The sequence below is a fragment of the Dipodomys ordii genome, unplaced genomic scaffold (assembly GCF_000151885.1).
Source record: "Dipodomys ordii isolate 6190 unplaced genomic scaffold, Dord_2.0 Scaffold10, whole genome shotgun sequence".
NCBI classification, from domain to species: domain Eukaryota; kingdom Metazoa; phylum Chordata; class Mammalia; order Rodentia; family Heteromyidae; genus Dipodomys; species Dipodomys ordii.
The window spans coordinates 12,820,318-12,839,075 of NW_012267226.1; the positions used below are offsets into that span (position 1 = coordinate 12,820,318).

An 18,758-nucleotide genomic window follows, 5' to 3' on the forward strand; every position below is an offset into this window, starting at 1 on the left:
AAGTGGGCTAAAGACTTAAAGAGAAACTTCTCTGAAGAGGAAATAAGAATGGCCAATAGACATATGAAGAAATGCTCAACTTCTCTGACCAAAGAAGAAATGCAAATCAGGACAACATTGAGATTCCACCTCACCCCAGTTAGAATGGCTATAATCAAGAAATCTAATAACAATAGATGCTGGAGGGGATGTGGCCAAAAGGGAATCCTACTGCACTGTTGGTGGGAGTGTAAACTTGTTCAGCCACTTTGGAAAGCAGTATGGAGGTTCCTCAAAAGACTACACATAGATCTATACATAGATACTACACAGCTCTCCGAGCAATCCCACTTTTGGGCATTTACCCAATTGAAAACAAACAAGGCCATACTAAAGCTACCAGCACAGCTATGTTTACCACAGCATTATTCACCATAGCTAAGATATGGAACTAACCCAAATGCCCCTCAGTAGATGAATGGATCAAGAAAATGTGATATATATATATATATATATGTGTGTGTGTGTGTGTGTGTGTGTGTGTGTGTGTATACATACACATACATACATACACATACATACACACACATACAGTGGAATTCTAGGCTTCCATCAGAAAGTACAACACTGCCCCATTTGTTAGGAAATGGAAAGACTTGGAAAAAAATCATATTAAATGAAGTAAGTCAGTCCCAAAGAAATTTAGGTCTCATGGTTTCCCTTATTTGCAATAATTAGCATACATGTAGGATAATCTTATCAGATTAGCTGAAAAACTCAAAAGCTATGTACATATATCCATTTAAGATGATGCTAAGTGAACTCCAAGATATGGACACAGAGCTCTTTCTTTGTTGTTGTTGTTTTTAATGTACTATGTGATTTTTTTTTGTTTCCTTTGTATGTTCTTCCCCCTATGGTATATCCCCTGTTGTCATTATTCTTGATTTTGGTACCCTGAATCTTGTATATACAGTTGTCTAATCTGGGAGGGGGGAGGGGAATAACAAAATGGTGAAACAAGGACACAGGATGACCCCTTGCAACAATGATACCCACAGAACAGTATATTGGAAATGAACGTTACAACTTCGGCAAGGGGCGGGCCTTAGCGGGGGAGGAGTGTGCGAGGAGGGGGAGGGAAGAGACAGTGGGACAAAACAAGGGAAAGATAGCAATGATCAACAAGTAGTGTACTCATTGCCGCACTCGTGTAACTGTAACCCCTCTGTATAGCATCTTTGCAAAATAAATAAATAAATACAGGCCAACAAAAAAGTCTCTGGAAGAAAGTTTACCACACTTCCTGTCCAAAAGAAGAGAGGAGAGGAAATGTATTCTGACACTCCCAAGGTTAAAATTCCATTGCTTTGGATAAAAGGAAGAATTGCTAGAGAATTATGGGTTCTACTACAATGGTTGAATGTCAGAGATGCAATGCTTCAAGTTCTTTGTGAACGATGCATGCATACAGTATTATAGTGGTCAGACAGCAAAGGCATTACTGTCAGAAAACACAAGAGGCCTTAGGGATAAGGTAAGATGCCAAGGACTAGCTTTGAAATGGTCATTTTTTTTTCCAATCCACTTTGAAAGGTAGATTTATCTAGTTTTACTTTTGAATGTTGAAGAAGAGAGAAACTCAACACATCCATTCTTATCTCAGGTTTACATGTATCACGTCTAGCTGGGTAAGAAAGAAAAGCATTTGCTTATTCCCCATGCCCTTCTTGAACGGTAGCATGAATAAATGCTTCAATCACAGCTGCAGAGAGCCTTCACCAAACTGGCATGCCGGTCCTTGCTCCTGTGCGTTGAGACCTTGAGGCCCACACTGTGGCCTTTGAGCATGCTATGTCCCTACTAAGCCCCTTTGGCGGGAGCCCACACTAAATGGTTACCAGATCTGCACTAGACTTCCAGTATGGTGGCATTAAAAGCAAATGATCATCACAGACTGTCTCTTTGAAGGAGGCTCACACACATACAGGCTCTTCTCCAACTCAGGAATCTAGTGCAGACCAGCAGAACTGATACTGTAGCAGCAGCTGCCCACACAGTTCATCTGAGCAATGCATAATGTTTCTCTACCTACCTGATCAGAGGCTAACTAATTGCTCTCACCCTCGCCTCTCCCCTATTTCTGCCTTGAATTTTCTCTTCTGAGATAGGACTTCCAGACCCAGCATCCATTCCCTGTTCCATAAAGGTACACCCTGGGCATTCTCACTGGAAACCACAGTAGTCACATTTCAGTCTTCATCCGAGGGGAACCTCGTGTGGCATATGGACAGGTTTTTGTCTTTGTGAAATGATCTCCTCCCTGGTGTAAATTTCTCCTGCTCTTCCTGCTGCTTTGTATACAGACATCCAAATCAAATAACAGTTCCCCCCCCAAAAAAAAGAAGAACATCAAATAAATAAGCCCAGCTTGTGTAATTAGCAGCAACAGCTCTGAGATGCTACTCATCCAAAATAGGTCATTATCCATGGATGAAATAAAATGTGTTGATGTGTGAAGATGTAAAGCTCAGGACTGTTCACTATCATCCTGCTTAGCTGAATTGATAGTATTATTATATGATATCATAGTAGGGTTAGAGATATTTCATGCACACTTGATAGTGCTCTGAGAGGTCTATAAGTATGCTTTCTTTTCTTTTCTTTTCTTTTGTCAGTCGTGGGGCTTTTGAACTCTGGGCCTGGGCGATGTCCCTCAGCTCTTCATCTCAAGGCTAGCGCTCTACCACTTGAGCCACAGTGCCACTTCCGGCCTTTGCTGTTTATGTGGTGCCAAGGAATCGAACCCAGGGCGTCATTTATGTGAGGCTAACACTCTACCACGTAGCCACCTTCCCAGCCCTCTTTTCTTTTCTTTTTGCTTCTTTGGTGCAGGTCCTGGGGCTTGTCCCTGGGCTTTTTTGTTCAAGGCAAGTGCTCTACCACTTGAGCCAGATCCCTGCTTCCAGCTTTTTGGTGATTAACTGGAGATAAGAGTCTCAGGGACTTTCCTACCTGGACTGGCTTCAAACTGGGATCCTCAGCTCTCAGGCTCCTGAGTAGGTAGGATTGTAGGCATGAACCACCACTGCCAAGCTAGCTTACTTATTTTTCATCATTAATGTGACTGTGTCCTTAATGGTCTCTCCCTATATTACTTTTTAAGTATTCTGATTCCATTGAAGACATTTATGCAACAATGTATCTTTTGTGTCATGGCCAGTTACCTATCTGACCTGTTAGATACTAGATTCTCTGAAAAGATAAAGGATTATGTTTTTATTTACCTTGATGAACCTTATAGAATCTTGTATGTAGAAACTTTTCAAGTAGTTACGTGGAATTGTTAGACAGCTTCTCAAGCATAATCAAGAGGTAAAAATTCTTTTACAGTAGCAAATTTCCTGTTAACTACGTGATTTTCACTTAAAATTGCAGCATTCCTTTTTTTGACTAGCCATATTATATTGCAGATTTTTTTAATAACTCACAAGATATAAATCAGAGCCAGATGTAGAAATTGTATGGCCTTACTTGTGATGATTTTTCGCGTTTATATAACAACTGAGTTACATAATCACAGATTCCACAGCAATATTTTCTCCTAGTTACAATATTTCCCCAGCTATCTTGGCAAATAAATAAGATGTGCACATCTGAGCAGCAATGAATAATAAGAGAGCACATTAACATCAAACACAACTTGTAAAAGAATCGAAGTTTTTTTTTCCCAAGGAACTGAAACTGACTGTTCTTTTCACCGCATTGAAAAGATGCCATTTATTTCTGACTATGATTAATGGGTCTTTTAGGTGGCCAACTTTCCCTGACATTTAACAAAGATTGCATGCTTGGCTTTTTGTCTTATTTCAGCCCTAGAGTCATTTGTAACTGAGCAATCAGATAATGAAATGCTGCCTTTTGAAGTATGGTTTTGTTTTATTAGTGTAAATCCTTCACTCTGGTGCTGGAAGTGGGAACAAATATAAATTTCATCAGAAGGCTGTCTCTCTACATCCTGTGAACGCCGTGTCAGAAGGAGAATCACAACATGAATGCCTTGTCCTGCCAGCCACATGATGTCAAAAAAATATCAGCAATATCTAAAGAAATGAACCAAACCAGGGATTGATCCCAGGGAGCAGGAAGATTATTTTGATATGCGTGGCTCATGGTTATCATTTTTATAGCAAAAAAAAGTCTTAGAATTACTTTTAGTGTGGTGATAAATAAAAGTAGAAAAAGGAAAAGTAAAGGGACCAACTGTCATTTTTCAAAGCGGTCCCTTCAAATCCAGCCATGCGTTGCTAGGTGTGATCAGAGAGCAAATCCCAAGGAAGTAATAAATGAGATATGAACACATGCATTAAGGAAAGTGTGTTTGTTTGTTTGTTTCTCCCATCCTGGGTTTCCAGGTTTTTTTTTTATATCAAATGTTTTATTGTAATTAAGTATTGTGAAATAGTGATATTTAAAGTCACAAACACATTCTAACCTTCATGGGGCAAATTGTCTTTATCGTGGTCTATAAGGTTTGTGAATTCTATGAGCTTTGACAATACAGTTATTTCTTCCATATCAGGTGACATGTACATTCCTTTCTTTTTGCTTAGTGTCAGCTGTTCCCTCTTTCCAGCTCAGGTTTTAAGGAGGTCTAAGTAAGATTTGAAAAGATAATCACTGGCATGCCTTACTTGAAGGAGACTAAGTGAAGCAATAGGTATACCAGAATCATTACATAGTAATTAACACCTTCTCTCACTTCCTCTTTAGAGAATATATCTGTTCAGAAATAAATGAATCCTAACTGCCACAGTGTTTCTCTTTTTGGCTGGCTATCAAGTACTTTACATTTCAAATATGAGCCCATCATTAGTTTTGTCAGTTGACATTACCTGAACATCATATTGGAAACTCACATGTAAAAAACACATCTCAATAAACCAACCTCCATGATCTGAGACTCACACACGATACAGAAAGTCAAAAAGGCTTTCTTTTTATCTTGCAAGCAATGAGTATTCCTCTCAGATCTTCACTTCTAATCTGCAAGGCTCAATTCTCACTTCAGAAAGTTAAGAAAGAGAAGCAATGGATGCATCTACAGCATGAACTCAAAGAAGCACTAGACTGCCTTGAAGAGGACTAGGATATTTTTATTTATGTTAAGCCATAAACTGAAAAACAATCACTGGCTAGTAGACTCGGATTCTAACCACTCCTTATATGAAGTCTATTTATAGATTAGAGTACTCTCCCCCCCCCCACTGCCCTTGGTCTCTTATATGATTATTCAAACAGAGAACTAGAGTAAGCAGGAAGTTACTATGACACTGTTGGCCTTGGCATGAAGATACACACAGTGCTGAGATCACAGACTCACGGCTCCTTCATAACCCAGGTTCTTGGACTGGATGAGTCACCTTCCACCAAGTCCAGCAAAGTTAAAGAACATTCCCTCCTCCCACTCCCGGCTCCAGCAACCTCTCCACCTTTACCATCTAATTCTAGAGGCTCTGGTATTTTCTTTGCCCCATACAGTAAAGTTTAACCAAACCTTTCCTTAAGGGCACCACAGTCCCTCAATTGGTAGTATCAGAGGGAGAAGAAGAGGGAGAAGAGAGAGAAGGACAGGGGGAGAGAGAGAGAGAGAATGTACCAGGGTTGGACTCAGGGTCTGGACATTATCTCTGAGCTTTTCTGCACAAGGCTAGTATGCTCTACCACTTGATCCATAGCTCCACTTTTGACTTTTTGGTAGTTAATTGGAGATAAGAGCCTCATGGGCTTTCCTGCCCAGGCTGGCTTTAAATCTCAAGCCTCAGATCTCAGGCTTTTGAGCAGCTAGGACTACAGGTGTGATCCACGAGGGCTCAGCTATCAATACGACTAAAACTAAGTTACCTTTTTATTTAAATGGCTGTCTCTATGACCAGGCTATTGTCTCTCACTTAGTGATTACCAGCTCACTACCAACATCTATCATCCTGCAAGGAAAAGGAAGAGCTTAATAGCACTTCTGCAGAACACATCTGTCCACATTATCAAATGAGACCGCAAGGATAATGGCCTCCAATAAATACCATTGTGCTCTTTCTTTGACATCTTCTCTTCCATAGTTGAAGCCAAAAAATGTTGTTACCACTTCAAGGAGAAGATCAAAGCAGTTATTCAAAAATGAATTCTGACGACAGGGTAGAATAACAAAAAGGGTTTATGGAATCGATGTTAACTACAGGTGGTGGTAGATTTGGGTTTTAGTTTATCTCATCAAATAATAATGGTAATAATGTCCAGAGCAATGGAATGCTCTCCGGTGGAGTGATTTTAGAGAGCTTACCCAAGGTAGGGTGATGCTGCTTCATTCAGTCAATAGCTTAAGAGATTATGTTGCTCTCAGTAAAGAAAGCCAGAGAAAGTGATTCTGAAATAATCACTCCCCTTTTCGAGTGTCTAAGCAATCAGAGTGTATTTTCAAGCCTAAAAAATATTGATGTGGTCTCAGTGCTTGCATTGAGTCACTACAGAGGAAGAAAAGCATGTTTTAATAGCTCTCCTTCCTCCCCTCCCCCCAGGGTACTCCATACTTCAAGCTATTATGGAAAAAGCAGGACAAAATGGTTGGCATGTCAGCGCTATATGTGTGGAAAATTTTAATGATGTCAGCTATCGACAGCTTCTAGAAGAACTTGACAGAAGACAAGAGAAGAAATTTGTGATAGACTGTGAGATAGAAAGACTTCAAAACATATTAGAACAGGTAAGTCCTAGATTTCTATCTTGCAAGGAAGTCCTGGATTTCTCTCTCCATGTTGCTTCTATGCCCAGTTTGTCTTTGTGAATGTCCATCTCCCAACTTTTTAGTTTGTGAATATGAGGGAGGCTTGGGAGTGTTCCATGATTTAGCTTCAGGACCAAATCATAATTCTTCATAACCAAAGGCCACTTTGGTTCTGCGGACCCAGAGAATTTGAGAGTGTTGCCTGTCCTACAATATGAAGAGCTGATTAATGGGCAGGTCGTTGGTGAGTCATGAAGACCTTTTAGCTTTCTGTTTTCAGAAATGCTAATTTTGAACATTAATGCCATCAGGATAGCAGAATTTTTAAAAAAAAATGTGTGCTGTTTAGAATCCTTTAGAGAATTAGCTGCAGGAGAAATGGCAATGTAAATTAGCAAAGCCATGGAATAAAAGAGAATTATGTGGAATACTGTGGGTAGTTTACTTCTTTCCTGGTAGAGGTGGTAAGTATATTATCCAACCACCAATAAAGATGATTTTCAACTCTCCTTGCAAAGGAAGATTCTTTTCATAAAGCTTCCAATAAATAGTTCTTGATTTGATTTGAAGTAGGCAGGAAAAGATAAAAGTGAGCTTGTCATTGTATTAAATGATGATAGGAAAATATCACCCTGTAATGGATAACATTTGCCTTTGTCCTAACCCCGCAGATTACGATAAAGCAGGGAGGCGATCTTCAGCCAAAATTGTAGTGAATGTATGCCATCTAGTGGCTATATATGTGCTTGCTTCTTATATTCCCCTACCCTGCTCTGGGTTGTCTAGACAATAGAGTTGACGTGATTTAAGGTTAGTAACATCACATCGTTTCACTAGGTAAAAACACGATCACATTTGTAGTAGTAAATCCACTAATTTGGAGGCTGATTTCTAAGAGTCTCTGCAGTACTCAGTTATAAAATTAAATCCAAAATATGTTTCAGAAATTCCTCTTCCATACCTTACACCTCTATAGGAGAACTGATGGAAAGCTATCGTGACAATAACATATATGGCAACTCCTCAGTACACTTACTTAAAAATAATAAAAATATTCAAAAAATGTATACTGCCTGTCCAAGGCATAAACCTAGACTCTAAGAGAAGCTGACCATTTACCTCTTATTCAATCTTCTTAGAAGAAAAAGCCAAAACTCAAAACACTTCACTGAAGCAATAGGGACGTGCTGTTTTGAGATTAGTTATAAACCTATCCATCACTCAAGTTTATTCCAGAGAGAGTCTAGAGAGTCATGAAGGTGGTAGTTATTCAAGATAGATGAAGACATTAACGAACCCTGGGAGAATCTCATGAAGAACCTTCTTCCTGACTTTCTTAAGCAGTATAGTCTCTCCAGCACCCATTCCCTCTTCCTCCCCCTGTCACCCTTGTGTTGAACACTAGAGTTGTTTGACTTGAACAATTGAAGCTTTATAAATAGCTCGGGATGCCTCCCACTGAGCAGCCAGTTCTACCCACTGCCTGGATTGCCAAATTCCTGTCCGAGGCTGAGGAAGCTCAGAAATCCTCTCCACTTAGCACCTGTGCTTACAAGAGCAAATCTAGAGGAGGCAATTGAGTGCCCAAACCACACTGACCCATTTCAGAAGCTTATCTGATTTCTAAGAAGAAAATGAGCACACTGCAGTGTTTTGGATCAACTCTGAATAAGCCTTAAATGAGCTCCTGCTAAGGAAACTGGACATTGTGTAGGGGAGGTTTTGGTTTTGGTTTTGTCCTTTTGAAAAATTTAGAAAACTTGAGTGTCTACGTTTCTTAAGGCTTTTGACTGAATTCTAAAAGGTGGCTTTTTACAAAAAAGAAAAGAAAATGGCTGCATAGAAAAAAGAATAATAGACCCTTGTCCTTTTAAGCATTTCTCAGGTAGATATCGCAAAAATGGCAACGGTCCATAGTATTACAGGAAACCAGTGTGCTTTTAATTGTCTATTCCCCCTACTCAAGAAAAGCTTTGCTTCAAACATGATTGTCTCTTGTTATCTGTATTTCAATTCCTCATAGCTCTAATCGAAATCATTTCTCAGGTTTATTCTTGATTCAATCAAACACAAGAGCTAACTCCAACTTTGTCTTAAACTTAGACATGACTATGTTTCAACATATCCCTGTGTTTCAAAATTCCTTAGTAAACAATGCAGAGCAATTTCAGAGAATCAACCAAAGCAATTTTTTTAAGTCCTTACCAGAAGCTGGGAACAGAGAGGGAGATGGGAGAGATTGGCTCATAGACACAAAGTCACAGATAAAAGACAGAAGGTCCTGGTGTTCTTCTAGCCCACAGGAGGGTGATGATAAGTTAACAATATTGGGTTTTATGTTTCAAAGTAGAAGAGAAGTTTTAATTTCCTCATTCCAAAAGAAATGATAAGTTTTTGAGAGAATGACTAACTTAAATATCTGAAGTTAATATAACATGTGCACCTACCAAAACAATCACCCTTCACTTAAAATGTACAGTTCTGTCAATAAAAAAACATTGTTTTAACGAAGTTTCCAAAGTAAATAACGTGATTGGGGGGAAAAAGCACCTTTGAAACAGGAGGCCTCTCTCCAAACAATGCAAATCAATGCAATGAATATGAAGAGATTCCTAATAAAATTTCTAGAAGCACACTCCATATTGTGGTAGCATGCTGTCAGTAATTACTTCCTTGACATTTTAATTTGCATCAGTTTGCAAATTGCTAAAACATAATGGAAATAGCCCACACTGTATTCTTTCAAAATATATTAATGGACAGCTATGGTTAGAGGAGCATTTCATCTTCTGTATGCTTTCCAATTCTTATGCCATGAACTAATTAGTTCCCATAAATATGTTACTATTTAAAACTGTAAATAGCCATATACTCATTCAAACATTTCAAAACATGAACATCGGAATGTTAAATTAAGTTTAGGTTTGAGGATGGATGACTCTGGCTGAATCCTTGTATGTTGAGCTATAGTTGAACTTAGTATAAGTAGCCCAGTTATTAGTCATAGCCAATCTCAAGTAGCCCGGCCAATAAGGTAAAAACAACAGACTAGGGAAGAAACTCCTTAAATCACTTCATTTCCACTTCCTGTACTTCTGAAGACTAACTGATCTTTAAAAAAAAAAAAGTAAATTAAGATATATAAATTTTTCATAATTTTGCTTTGGGGGCAAGAATATTTAAAGATGTAACCTTAGACATTTTGGTTTTCTACTCTAAATGAAATAACAGAGAAATGGAAGAATTTATATAAAATAACACTCACCATACTAGACTTAAAACTACAAAGTTAGCTTTAGCATTATCTGATTTATGTCAACTCCAATCAAACAAGCTCTCTTTTTAGCTCTCCAAATGGGTAAAATGATCCTTTAATCTACAGAAAATAAGGAAACTCTAAAAAGAAACTTGGAAGTTTTTTTACATGTTTCCCGAATCTATGGTTTTCATTAGCATCTCCAGTTTTACTCAAACTAATATTATGAGTTTAGCTAAAAGATATTCTAAATTCCACTTTGGACACTAGCTTCATTCTCCTCACCTAATTTTTCCCCTTTAAGTAAACAAGGTTATTTTGAACAATAGCTATTATAGCTGTGATCAAATGAAGTGTTTTCATAGCAAAACAAGTGGTTTCTAGGGAGAACATTCTGTATATTTTATTTTTCACATATCTATTATTTTAAGTCCTGAACTCAATACTTGCAGTCCACAGGAAGTCTACCTAAGGTCTAATCAATTGAATAGTCAAGTATCAGACTTGAAACTCATGTTTAGCCAAGTAGCAAAAGTAGCAATAACAAACTTGACCTTTTTTTTTTTTGGTCAGTTGTGAGGCTTGAACTCTGGGCCTGGGGGCTGTCCCTGAGCTCTTCAACTCAAGGCTAGTGCTCTACCACTTTAAGTCACAGCTCCACTTCCGGTTTTCTTTTTTTTTTTTAATTGTGAAAATACCGTACAGAAGGGTTATAATTACACTGGCAAGGTATTGAGTACACTTCTTATCAAGCATTGTTGCCTCCTCCTTTGTTTCCAGTTTTCCGATGGTTAGTTGGAGATAAGAATCTCAGGGATGTGGACAGAAGGGAACCTTACTGCATTGTTGGTAGGAGTGTAAACTTGTTCAACCACTTTGGAAAGTAGTATGGAGGTTCCTCAAGAGATTTCACATAGAGCTCCCCTATGACCCAGCAATCCCACTTTTGGGCATTTACCCAAATGTTTACAAACAAGACCACACTAAAGCTACCAGCACAACTATGTTTGTTGCAGCATTATTTACCATAGCTAAGATATGGAACCAACCCAGATCCCCTCAGTAGATGAATGGATCAAGAAATGTGGTATATATACACAATGGAATTCTATGCCTCCATCAGAAAGAATGACATTGCAACATTTGTGAGGAAATGGAAAGACTTGGAAAAAATTAGATTAAGTGAAATAAGCCAAGCCCAAAGAAACATAGGTCCCATGGTTTCCCTTATTTGCAATATCTAGTATATGTATGAGTCAAGCAGAAAAGGTCAGATAAGGTGATATTAGGAAAATGAACCCTAAGATATGTATTTAAATGTTTTTTTCTTTACTGCATTTGTTTCTAACGCATTTATAAGATTATTTCTTTGTTGCTTTGTATGTCCCTCCCCCACAGTATAAAACCCCTGCTTTCACTGTATTTGATGTCGGTATAATTTGTGGAGGGGAAGGGAAAAAACAAGTTGTTTAAATAAGGATACAGGTGGACCCGTTACAACAATGATAAGTACAAGTTGTCATGTCGAAAACGAACTTTACAACTTTGGTGGGGGGGGGAGGATTGGGTGGGGGGTCGGGAGGAGGCTGGGAAGGGATATGAAGGGTAAACCAAGGAGGAGGCTCCAATGCTTGATAAGAACTGTACTCATTATCTTGCCCATGTAATTGTAACCCCTCTGTACAGTATGTTCACAATAAAAAAGAAAAAAAAAAAGAATCTCAGGGACTTTCCTGCCCGGGCTGGCTTTGAACCATGATCCTCAAATCTCAGATTCCTGAGCAGCTAGGATTACAGGCATGAGCCACCTGTGCCCAGCATCTATTTTGTTTTGAATCAACAATTATTTGAACACAACAGCACTTGAGACTGGTGGTTGCTCATACATTCACTCATAAGAAAACCAGCGTGTTCTGCAATCAGATTTGTATGTTTCTAGAGTTTACGAACACCCAATGTTAATGTTCTGCATCAGACAAGTAAAAACAGGATGATTCCAGAACAGATGTGTTTCGCTCTAAGATATGAATGAGAAATCTTCAATTGTTTATTTTATTTTTGTGCTGTTCCTGGGTCTTGAACTCGGAGCCTGGGCACTGTGTATTTGAACTTTTTTTCTCAAGGCTAGCACTCTACCACTGAGCCACAGCTCAACTTCCCACTTTTTGGTGGTTAGTTGGAGATAAGAGTCTCACAGACTTTCCTACCCAGGCTGGCTTTGAACCTCAACCCTCAGATCTCAGCCTACTGAGTAGCTAGGATTACAGGAGGGAGCTACTGATGCCCAGCTTTCAGTTGCTTATTTTTTAAAAGTAAGTAGAATCACTAAACACTATGAGCCTTTCTTTTCTTCAAATACAGCAAATTGAGCTCATCAGCTTATGTTGTAAAGCCCTGCTCCTCTAAAAATCAATAATACTATTTCCAATGTAGTCTTTTTGGTATTAAGTGTGATCACGAAGTAACATATAATCTTACTCATGAGAAATGTCTTGAAATGAAGCATAAAGTAAAACCTCAGTCACGTGGCTATTTTATGTAATAATTAATAAAGTTATATTATTTTGTAGGTACTTATATACATATATATGGATATAGAATATAGATTCTGTGTTCTGCTAAATTGCTCAACAAAACAGATCCTTTTTCTGTTCTGAGTAGTAACTCATTATCTAGTTGAAAAATTGCTGCAATATATCTTCTTTTAGAAAAAATATTTTATAGCAGGTTCACAAGGATGTCACACTGTCTCACGGATATCTCCGTGATTCTATGAATGTCAGTTCTTACGAACAGTGGAAGATCCCAAAGACAGCCCAGGGGGAACTGGGGCTCTGCACACACCGGTGGATCTGTCTCATCAGGGTGACCAAGTATTTCTCAGGAGGTGGTGGTGAAGTCTGACCTTCTGCTATGAAATAGACCTTTGACAGAAGCATGAGGAACTGGCTCTGCACGGACATCTCTGCTGCCTCTTTGTCACCTCGGTCACACTCCCTGGAGCCCCTTTCCCACGGCTGTCATTTTCACCACGTGAAAAGTCAGCGTCCCACTAGACACAATGTCACAGTTAGCAAACCAGGAACCTCACAGTGTTCAGAAATACGTTATTGTTGTTGTTTTGAATTTTTAAAAAAGTTAAGTTGAATTCCATGATTGTCCTCCCCAACACATCATATCGCTACCGGAGACCAGTCATCCTGCTCAGAGCAACTCGAAAAAAGGAAATTTTTCTCATATAAAAATCATCCTTTGCACATGAGAGTTGAAATGTGGAGTGTCCGCATTCTAAGTCCAAAGCTACTTATTATGACTAGCCCCCCTAAGTGAAACCACAGGTCCCAGACAGGACCTTTGGCAAACAGTCAAAAACTATGTCTTTTTCAAATACTCAGAATTGCACCACATCTAGAATTCTACTTCATCTATTCCAATTCTTCCCTCTGCCCCTGCACCCAAATCTCTAACATGAACATTAAGTATGAAAAGAGTTAAGTATGAAAACATTAAGTATGAAAACTAAGGAAAGTGTGGCTTAAGCCAGGAGCTTAAAGATCCTATGTATTCTCTAATGATCACTGGTTGAGTCATTTTAATTACTGGCTAATGGCCTTCTTTTCAAGTTACACACACACACACACACACACACACACACACCTCACATCCCAACAGACTTTGAAAACAAAACTGGAAGAGGCAGAAAAGACAAGAAGAAATATAAAGGAAAGCTAGCCAAAGTGAGAAGGATAGCTGATAATTGGACATAATGACTGGTTATTTGAGTCACTTGTACAAAAATTGATCAAGCGTATTCTGACAGTGGGCGGGTGCTTCATACATTCATTTCTTCTATCTGTTAGGTTCTGTTCAAGAAACTTAAGGCCATAAAAAATGAATCTATAGCACAGTCCCGAAATAGAAAATGTTTGCACTCAACATGAATAAATAAATTACAAGAAAATGTGATGGCTTTGGGAGCATATCTATTAGAAATTGTATCAGGAACCTGGAAGATGGATAACTAAAAAACAGTCAAAGTAGTCAGGAGTGTTTGACAGAACAGCAACAACAATAGACATAGAAAATAAAAATGCATTCTGTGCCTTTTCCCAGGTGCAGAAAATGGGTAAGGACAGACCAAGACAGAAGCATAAATGCAAGACCTGGAAAAGTTTAGAGGATGGAGCCTTAGTTATATGTGACAAAATTGGGATAGACAGTAAAGGCAGAAATTAGAATATACCGTTAGGTAAAAGAGCTGCAAAGATTGGAGAGTAAAGCCCTGAATTCCTTACCTGCATCAGTCTAAGTATCTGTCTTTTCTATTGAGATTGTATCACCATCAGGGAGATATTACCAATATTTCCTCATCAACTAGGTAGGGCCCCCAAAATTATTGTGGAGTAAATGAACACTTGATGGGACCTACATGAAGGCCTGGGCAGGAGATGCCTCGTGTGTGTTTAAGGGAAGAGCATCTGGATATATTTGAGCCCACAAAGACAAAACAATTACCCAGAAATCTTTCTTGTCCAGAATCTCACCTACTAAAAATGTTAGGAGACCTACAGCCTACAGTTTGTTGTATAAATTGAAAAGAACTCAAGAGTTTCATTTCCTAGACTCAAGTAACAAGTCGCAAAAAATCAGCAGGGACACATCAGGTGGTCAACAAATTACCAGGGCAATGGAAGCCTTCCAGCAACTTCCCACACCACAGCCCTGACAGGACCCACTGCTGTTCTTTCCCTTATCCACCTTTGCCCAGTCAGGACCTGACTGCCATAAGATAAGAAGACATGAAGTTATGTTAAGAAGGTGGCACTTTCTTCTTAAATCTTACTTTTTAGCTGAATTGGTTGGAATGTTCAGGTCCCTAGTTCATTATCATGTGCTGGGTTTGTTGTTTTCACAGAAAATGAAAACACCCTTGATCTCAGAGAAGTGCAAATGGAAATGGCCATATAAGAAAAGGGTGTGTAATTGTTTCCTAGCAACTGATAGTGTGATTGTGGCTGTATTCCATTTTCTTATAAAGTTTTTAAAAAGCAAAACCAAAAGATAAAATACTGAGAAAAAAAGAAGCAAAGGATGTAAGATTTTTCAAGGAAGAAGGCAAGTGTAGTCAGAATGCGAGTGTTTTTGTCTTGAATTATTGTGAATTCCAGAATTACATTAAGTTCAACTACATTTTTTTTAACCTCTAAGAACACTAGTTAGAATACTACCCCCATTGTTGGTTTTGACAATCCAAATATTCATTTCTTTCACAAAGGTAAAGTAAAATCTGATTGATAATGGAGAAATATAAATTTGATTCATTTTTCTAGCTTTAAATCTATCAGCTGCATGGACACACCCATTATCATTGCCAAAAAGGAAATTTATATTCCTTATTAAGGAGAAAGCAAAAGACAAATTCCAAATTTACTTCAGCAGAAGTTTGCATCTACTCCTCAAAAAAGAAAAGTTAGCACTGGTGGCTCACACCTGTAATCTTAGCTACTCAGGAGGCTGAGATCTAATGCTCAATCTTGGTTTGAAGCCAGTGGGCACAGGAAATCCCATGAGACTTTTATCACCAATTAATCACAGACAAAGCCAGAAGTGGTGCTATAGCTCAAGGGTTAGAGTGCTAGCCTGGTGCACAAAGAGCTTAGCGAAAGCTCCCAGGCCAAATAAATAAATAAGATTAACAAAAAAGGAATCAAGAGGAAAACATTCAACCATACCTTCAAGGACACTCTTCTGAGTCTAAACATCATAAATATAACTGTATTTTTATAATTACATTACACAGTTCAGCAAGAAAATGTATTGCCTGCCAGAAAATGAAGTGATGCATCTTTTTAATCACTTTGATTCAGCCAGAAAGGTAATGAAACAAATTCATTCTTAACCTTCCCATTCAGATTAACCACAAAACCCAGTGTACTTCTCTACTGAGGGGATTAAGTTGTGTCAACCTACATCAGTAGCAAATATTTTAAGTTCCAGCTTAAATAAAACTCCAATCATGGCCAAGATTAGACTGTGGAAGGAAATCAAACTAGTATCAGTTACCCCAAAATAAGAAAGAGTAAAAGGTTTACATAATCACTAGCAAATTAGAATTTTCTCTTTCTTGCTAGAAATAGGCCAAATAATTGTTATAGTACTTCCAGAATGTAAGCTTAAATTACCACTGTACTGCCTAATGGCCATCCTTTCAAAAAAAGAAACCCCCAAACCCCACAGGATCCATGGGGAGACATATACATAAATATATATATATATATTCATTTTATAATTTTGTGTTTATAATATAATGTGATTATGTGATCCAGGCAAAATAAGAACACTTTTCTTGTCTGCACTCACTCGATTGTACTGTTTTCCTGTCTTATAAACACATAACACCTTTATCCAAGTGGTCATTTATCTGATAAATATTTATCTCCTGCCTTTCGGTGTCTAAGACTTTCACTTAAGTGCACTTAATTTTGGTCCATCCCATGAAGGACCTCCAAATATAGAACAGGAACACTAATAATGCAGCACAATATGGGAAAAAATGTACCAAACATGAAGTGTTAAAAATTGTTGAAATAGATGAGTTCGACTCCCCCAGGAAGGAGGTCAGGAAAGAGCAGTATTGGGGAAGGTAGAGGTAGGAAAGAAGGGCATGTCTTTGCAAGTCAGGGTGCTTGGATAATCCAGTACAAGGGAAACAAGGACGGTCAAGGCTAATGGAGAATTGATCGTGAATTTGACATTGCAATAAACAATACATAATACCAAATGGTGACAATGAAACATTATTCATTGATTGCACTCGTTTGTAAATGTCTGAATTGCCAAGCCTTCTGATGTACACTTAGTATAGAAATTCATAGTTTCTCTTATTTTTAAGCTTTTGAGAAATGGAACTGATCTTACTAGGTTTGGTTTGATGTTTTTGTTGCTGTTGTTGTTTTAAGAAAAAAAAAGCCAATTGCTTCTGGTAATTTTACCAGTAATGTTAGATAATAGAAAAAGTAGTTTCTAAATTTTGTCCAAACTATGTAAAACAGAGGCCAAGTACCTACCTATTGAGATACTGCTTCACAGTATCACACTATTTGATTCACAAATATCACACACCTAACAGGTATATTTCACTGGAGGTTTCTTTGATATAAAGGAGGGCTGTTTTTTGCTGACTATAGTTATGGCATTTTGTTTTTTAAAATAATATTGGGGTTAATTATTTGAAAGAATGTGCAGGATTAACTTAAAAACTGCATTCCCATTTACTGAGACAGCATTTCTCCTTGCAGCTTCTCTTTCCCGATGGCTTCATTTTATGGGCACTTAGGTTTTCCATTACCTAAAAATTTGAAGTAAAGCAATAAAAATTCCAAATGAGCTCAAAGGCAAAGAACATATCCTACTGAAATAAAATCAAAGAGAATAACTCTGGGGTCATATGTCTTACATGCTTAATTAATCCCATGCACATCTGTTGAATGTAATTACAGACATATGCAAATTCGAAAACCCATCATCCAAAAGTTATTAGCAGAATGTATTCAATAGTAAAGGTGAGGCTACCTCAAGAAATGACAGACAGAAGTTACATTAAGTGTGCTTTCAAAGGATTGAGCTTAAATGATTGTGAATAAAGATAATCAGCGATGCAGGGAAATAAGAAAATGTCATAGCAACTTGTATGTTTCCGTGAAAGCAACAAGATCTGAAATGCAAGGAGAAAGTTAAGAAGGGGGATGAGTGAAAATAACACTACAAGCAGGATATCCTTCACCTTCAAACATTCTTCAACAAAACTGCACATGAAAGGCTCTTGAGAATTCAGTGGATATTAACATATTAAAGCCTCTAAAAATTCCTGTAGCAAAGAAATCTTTTAAACCTTATTGAACCTTAGGCTCCTTACAAAATTAGCCACAGAACACTTTATTTCTTTGACAACCATCTTTTTGTACTTTATTTTCCCAGCATTCATTGGGGGGGGTGTTTAGAATTACATCAATGCTTGAACATGATCAAGAACTACAGAAGCCAAGGGTAAGGCAGATCTGGAGCTCACAGGATCCTCCCAGAACCTGCGATGCTCACTTCCTCCAGGCACAGAGCCACACCCTAGTGTGTTGTCTCAATCTTAGAAAGCATCATCTCCTGAGCGTGGCCCCTCACACAGCGCCAAGTCGTCCCATGCTGGGACCATCAAGTTTTTATCTTTAGCCCATTTGGTCTTAACTATTCGGCAGGTATTCCTTCAAAATGATAAACTCCTTTAAAGCATATATGTCCATGAGTGACATTTGAAGGTAATTTGTATCCCCATCACTAGCAGCTCCCTCAAGTTTTCTCTTTGTTTTTGTTTTTTTCGTTAGTCATAAGGCTTGAACTCAGGGCTTGGGCCTGTCCCTGAGCATTTTTGCTCCAGGCTAGCACTCTATCACTTTGAGCCGCAGCCCTGCTTCCAGAGTTTAGGTGGTTAATTGGAGATAAGAGTCTCACACTTCCTTGCCTGGGCTGGATTGGAACTGTGATCCTCAGATCTCAACTTCCTGAGTAGTTAGGATTCTAGGCATGAGCCTCCAATGTCTGTCTTCCCTCAAGTTTTCTTTATGACCTATGACTATTAACTCATTGATGAGATGCCTAATGAAGAGCATCTCAAGAACTGAAATATTCTATTATCCAATTAATAAAAGCTAACTCTGGGTGGACACATGTCTACAATCCTAGCACTAAAGA

The 18,758-nt window shown here is 38.3% G+C and overlaps 1 protein-coding gene across 1 annotated transcript in view; it reads left to right on the forward strand.

The window, feature by feature from the left end:
- Positions 1 to 18,758, forward strand: part of Gria4 (glutamate receptor, ionotropic, AMPA 4) — a 269,646-nt gene that overhangs the window by 171,818 nt on the left and 79,070 nt on the right. The window contains exon 4 of the mRNA XM_013009473.1: positions 6,555 to 6,739. Coding sequence (XP_012864927.1) covers positions 6,555 to 6,739 — 185 coding nt within the window. The remainder of the gene's footprint in view (positions 1 to 6,554; positions 6,740 to 18,758) is intronic.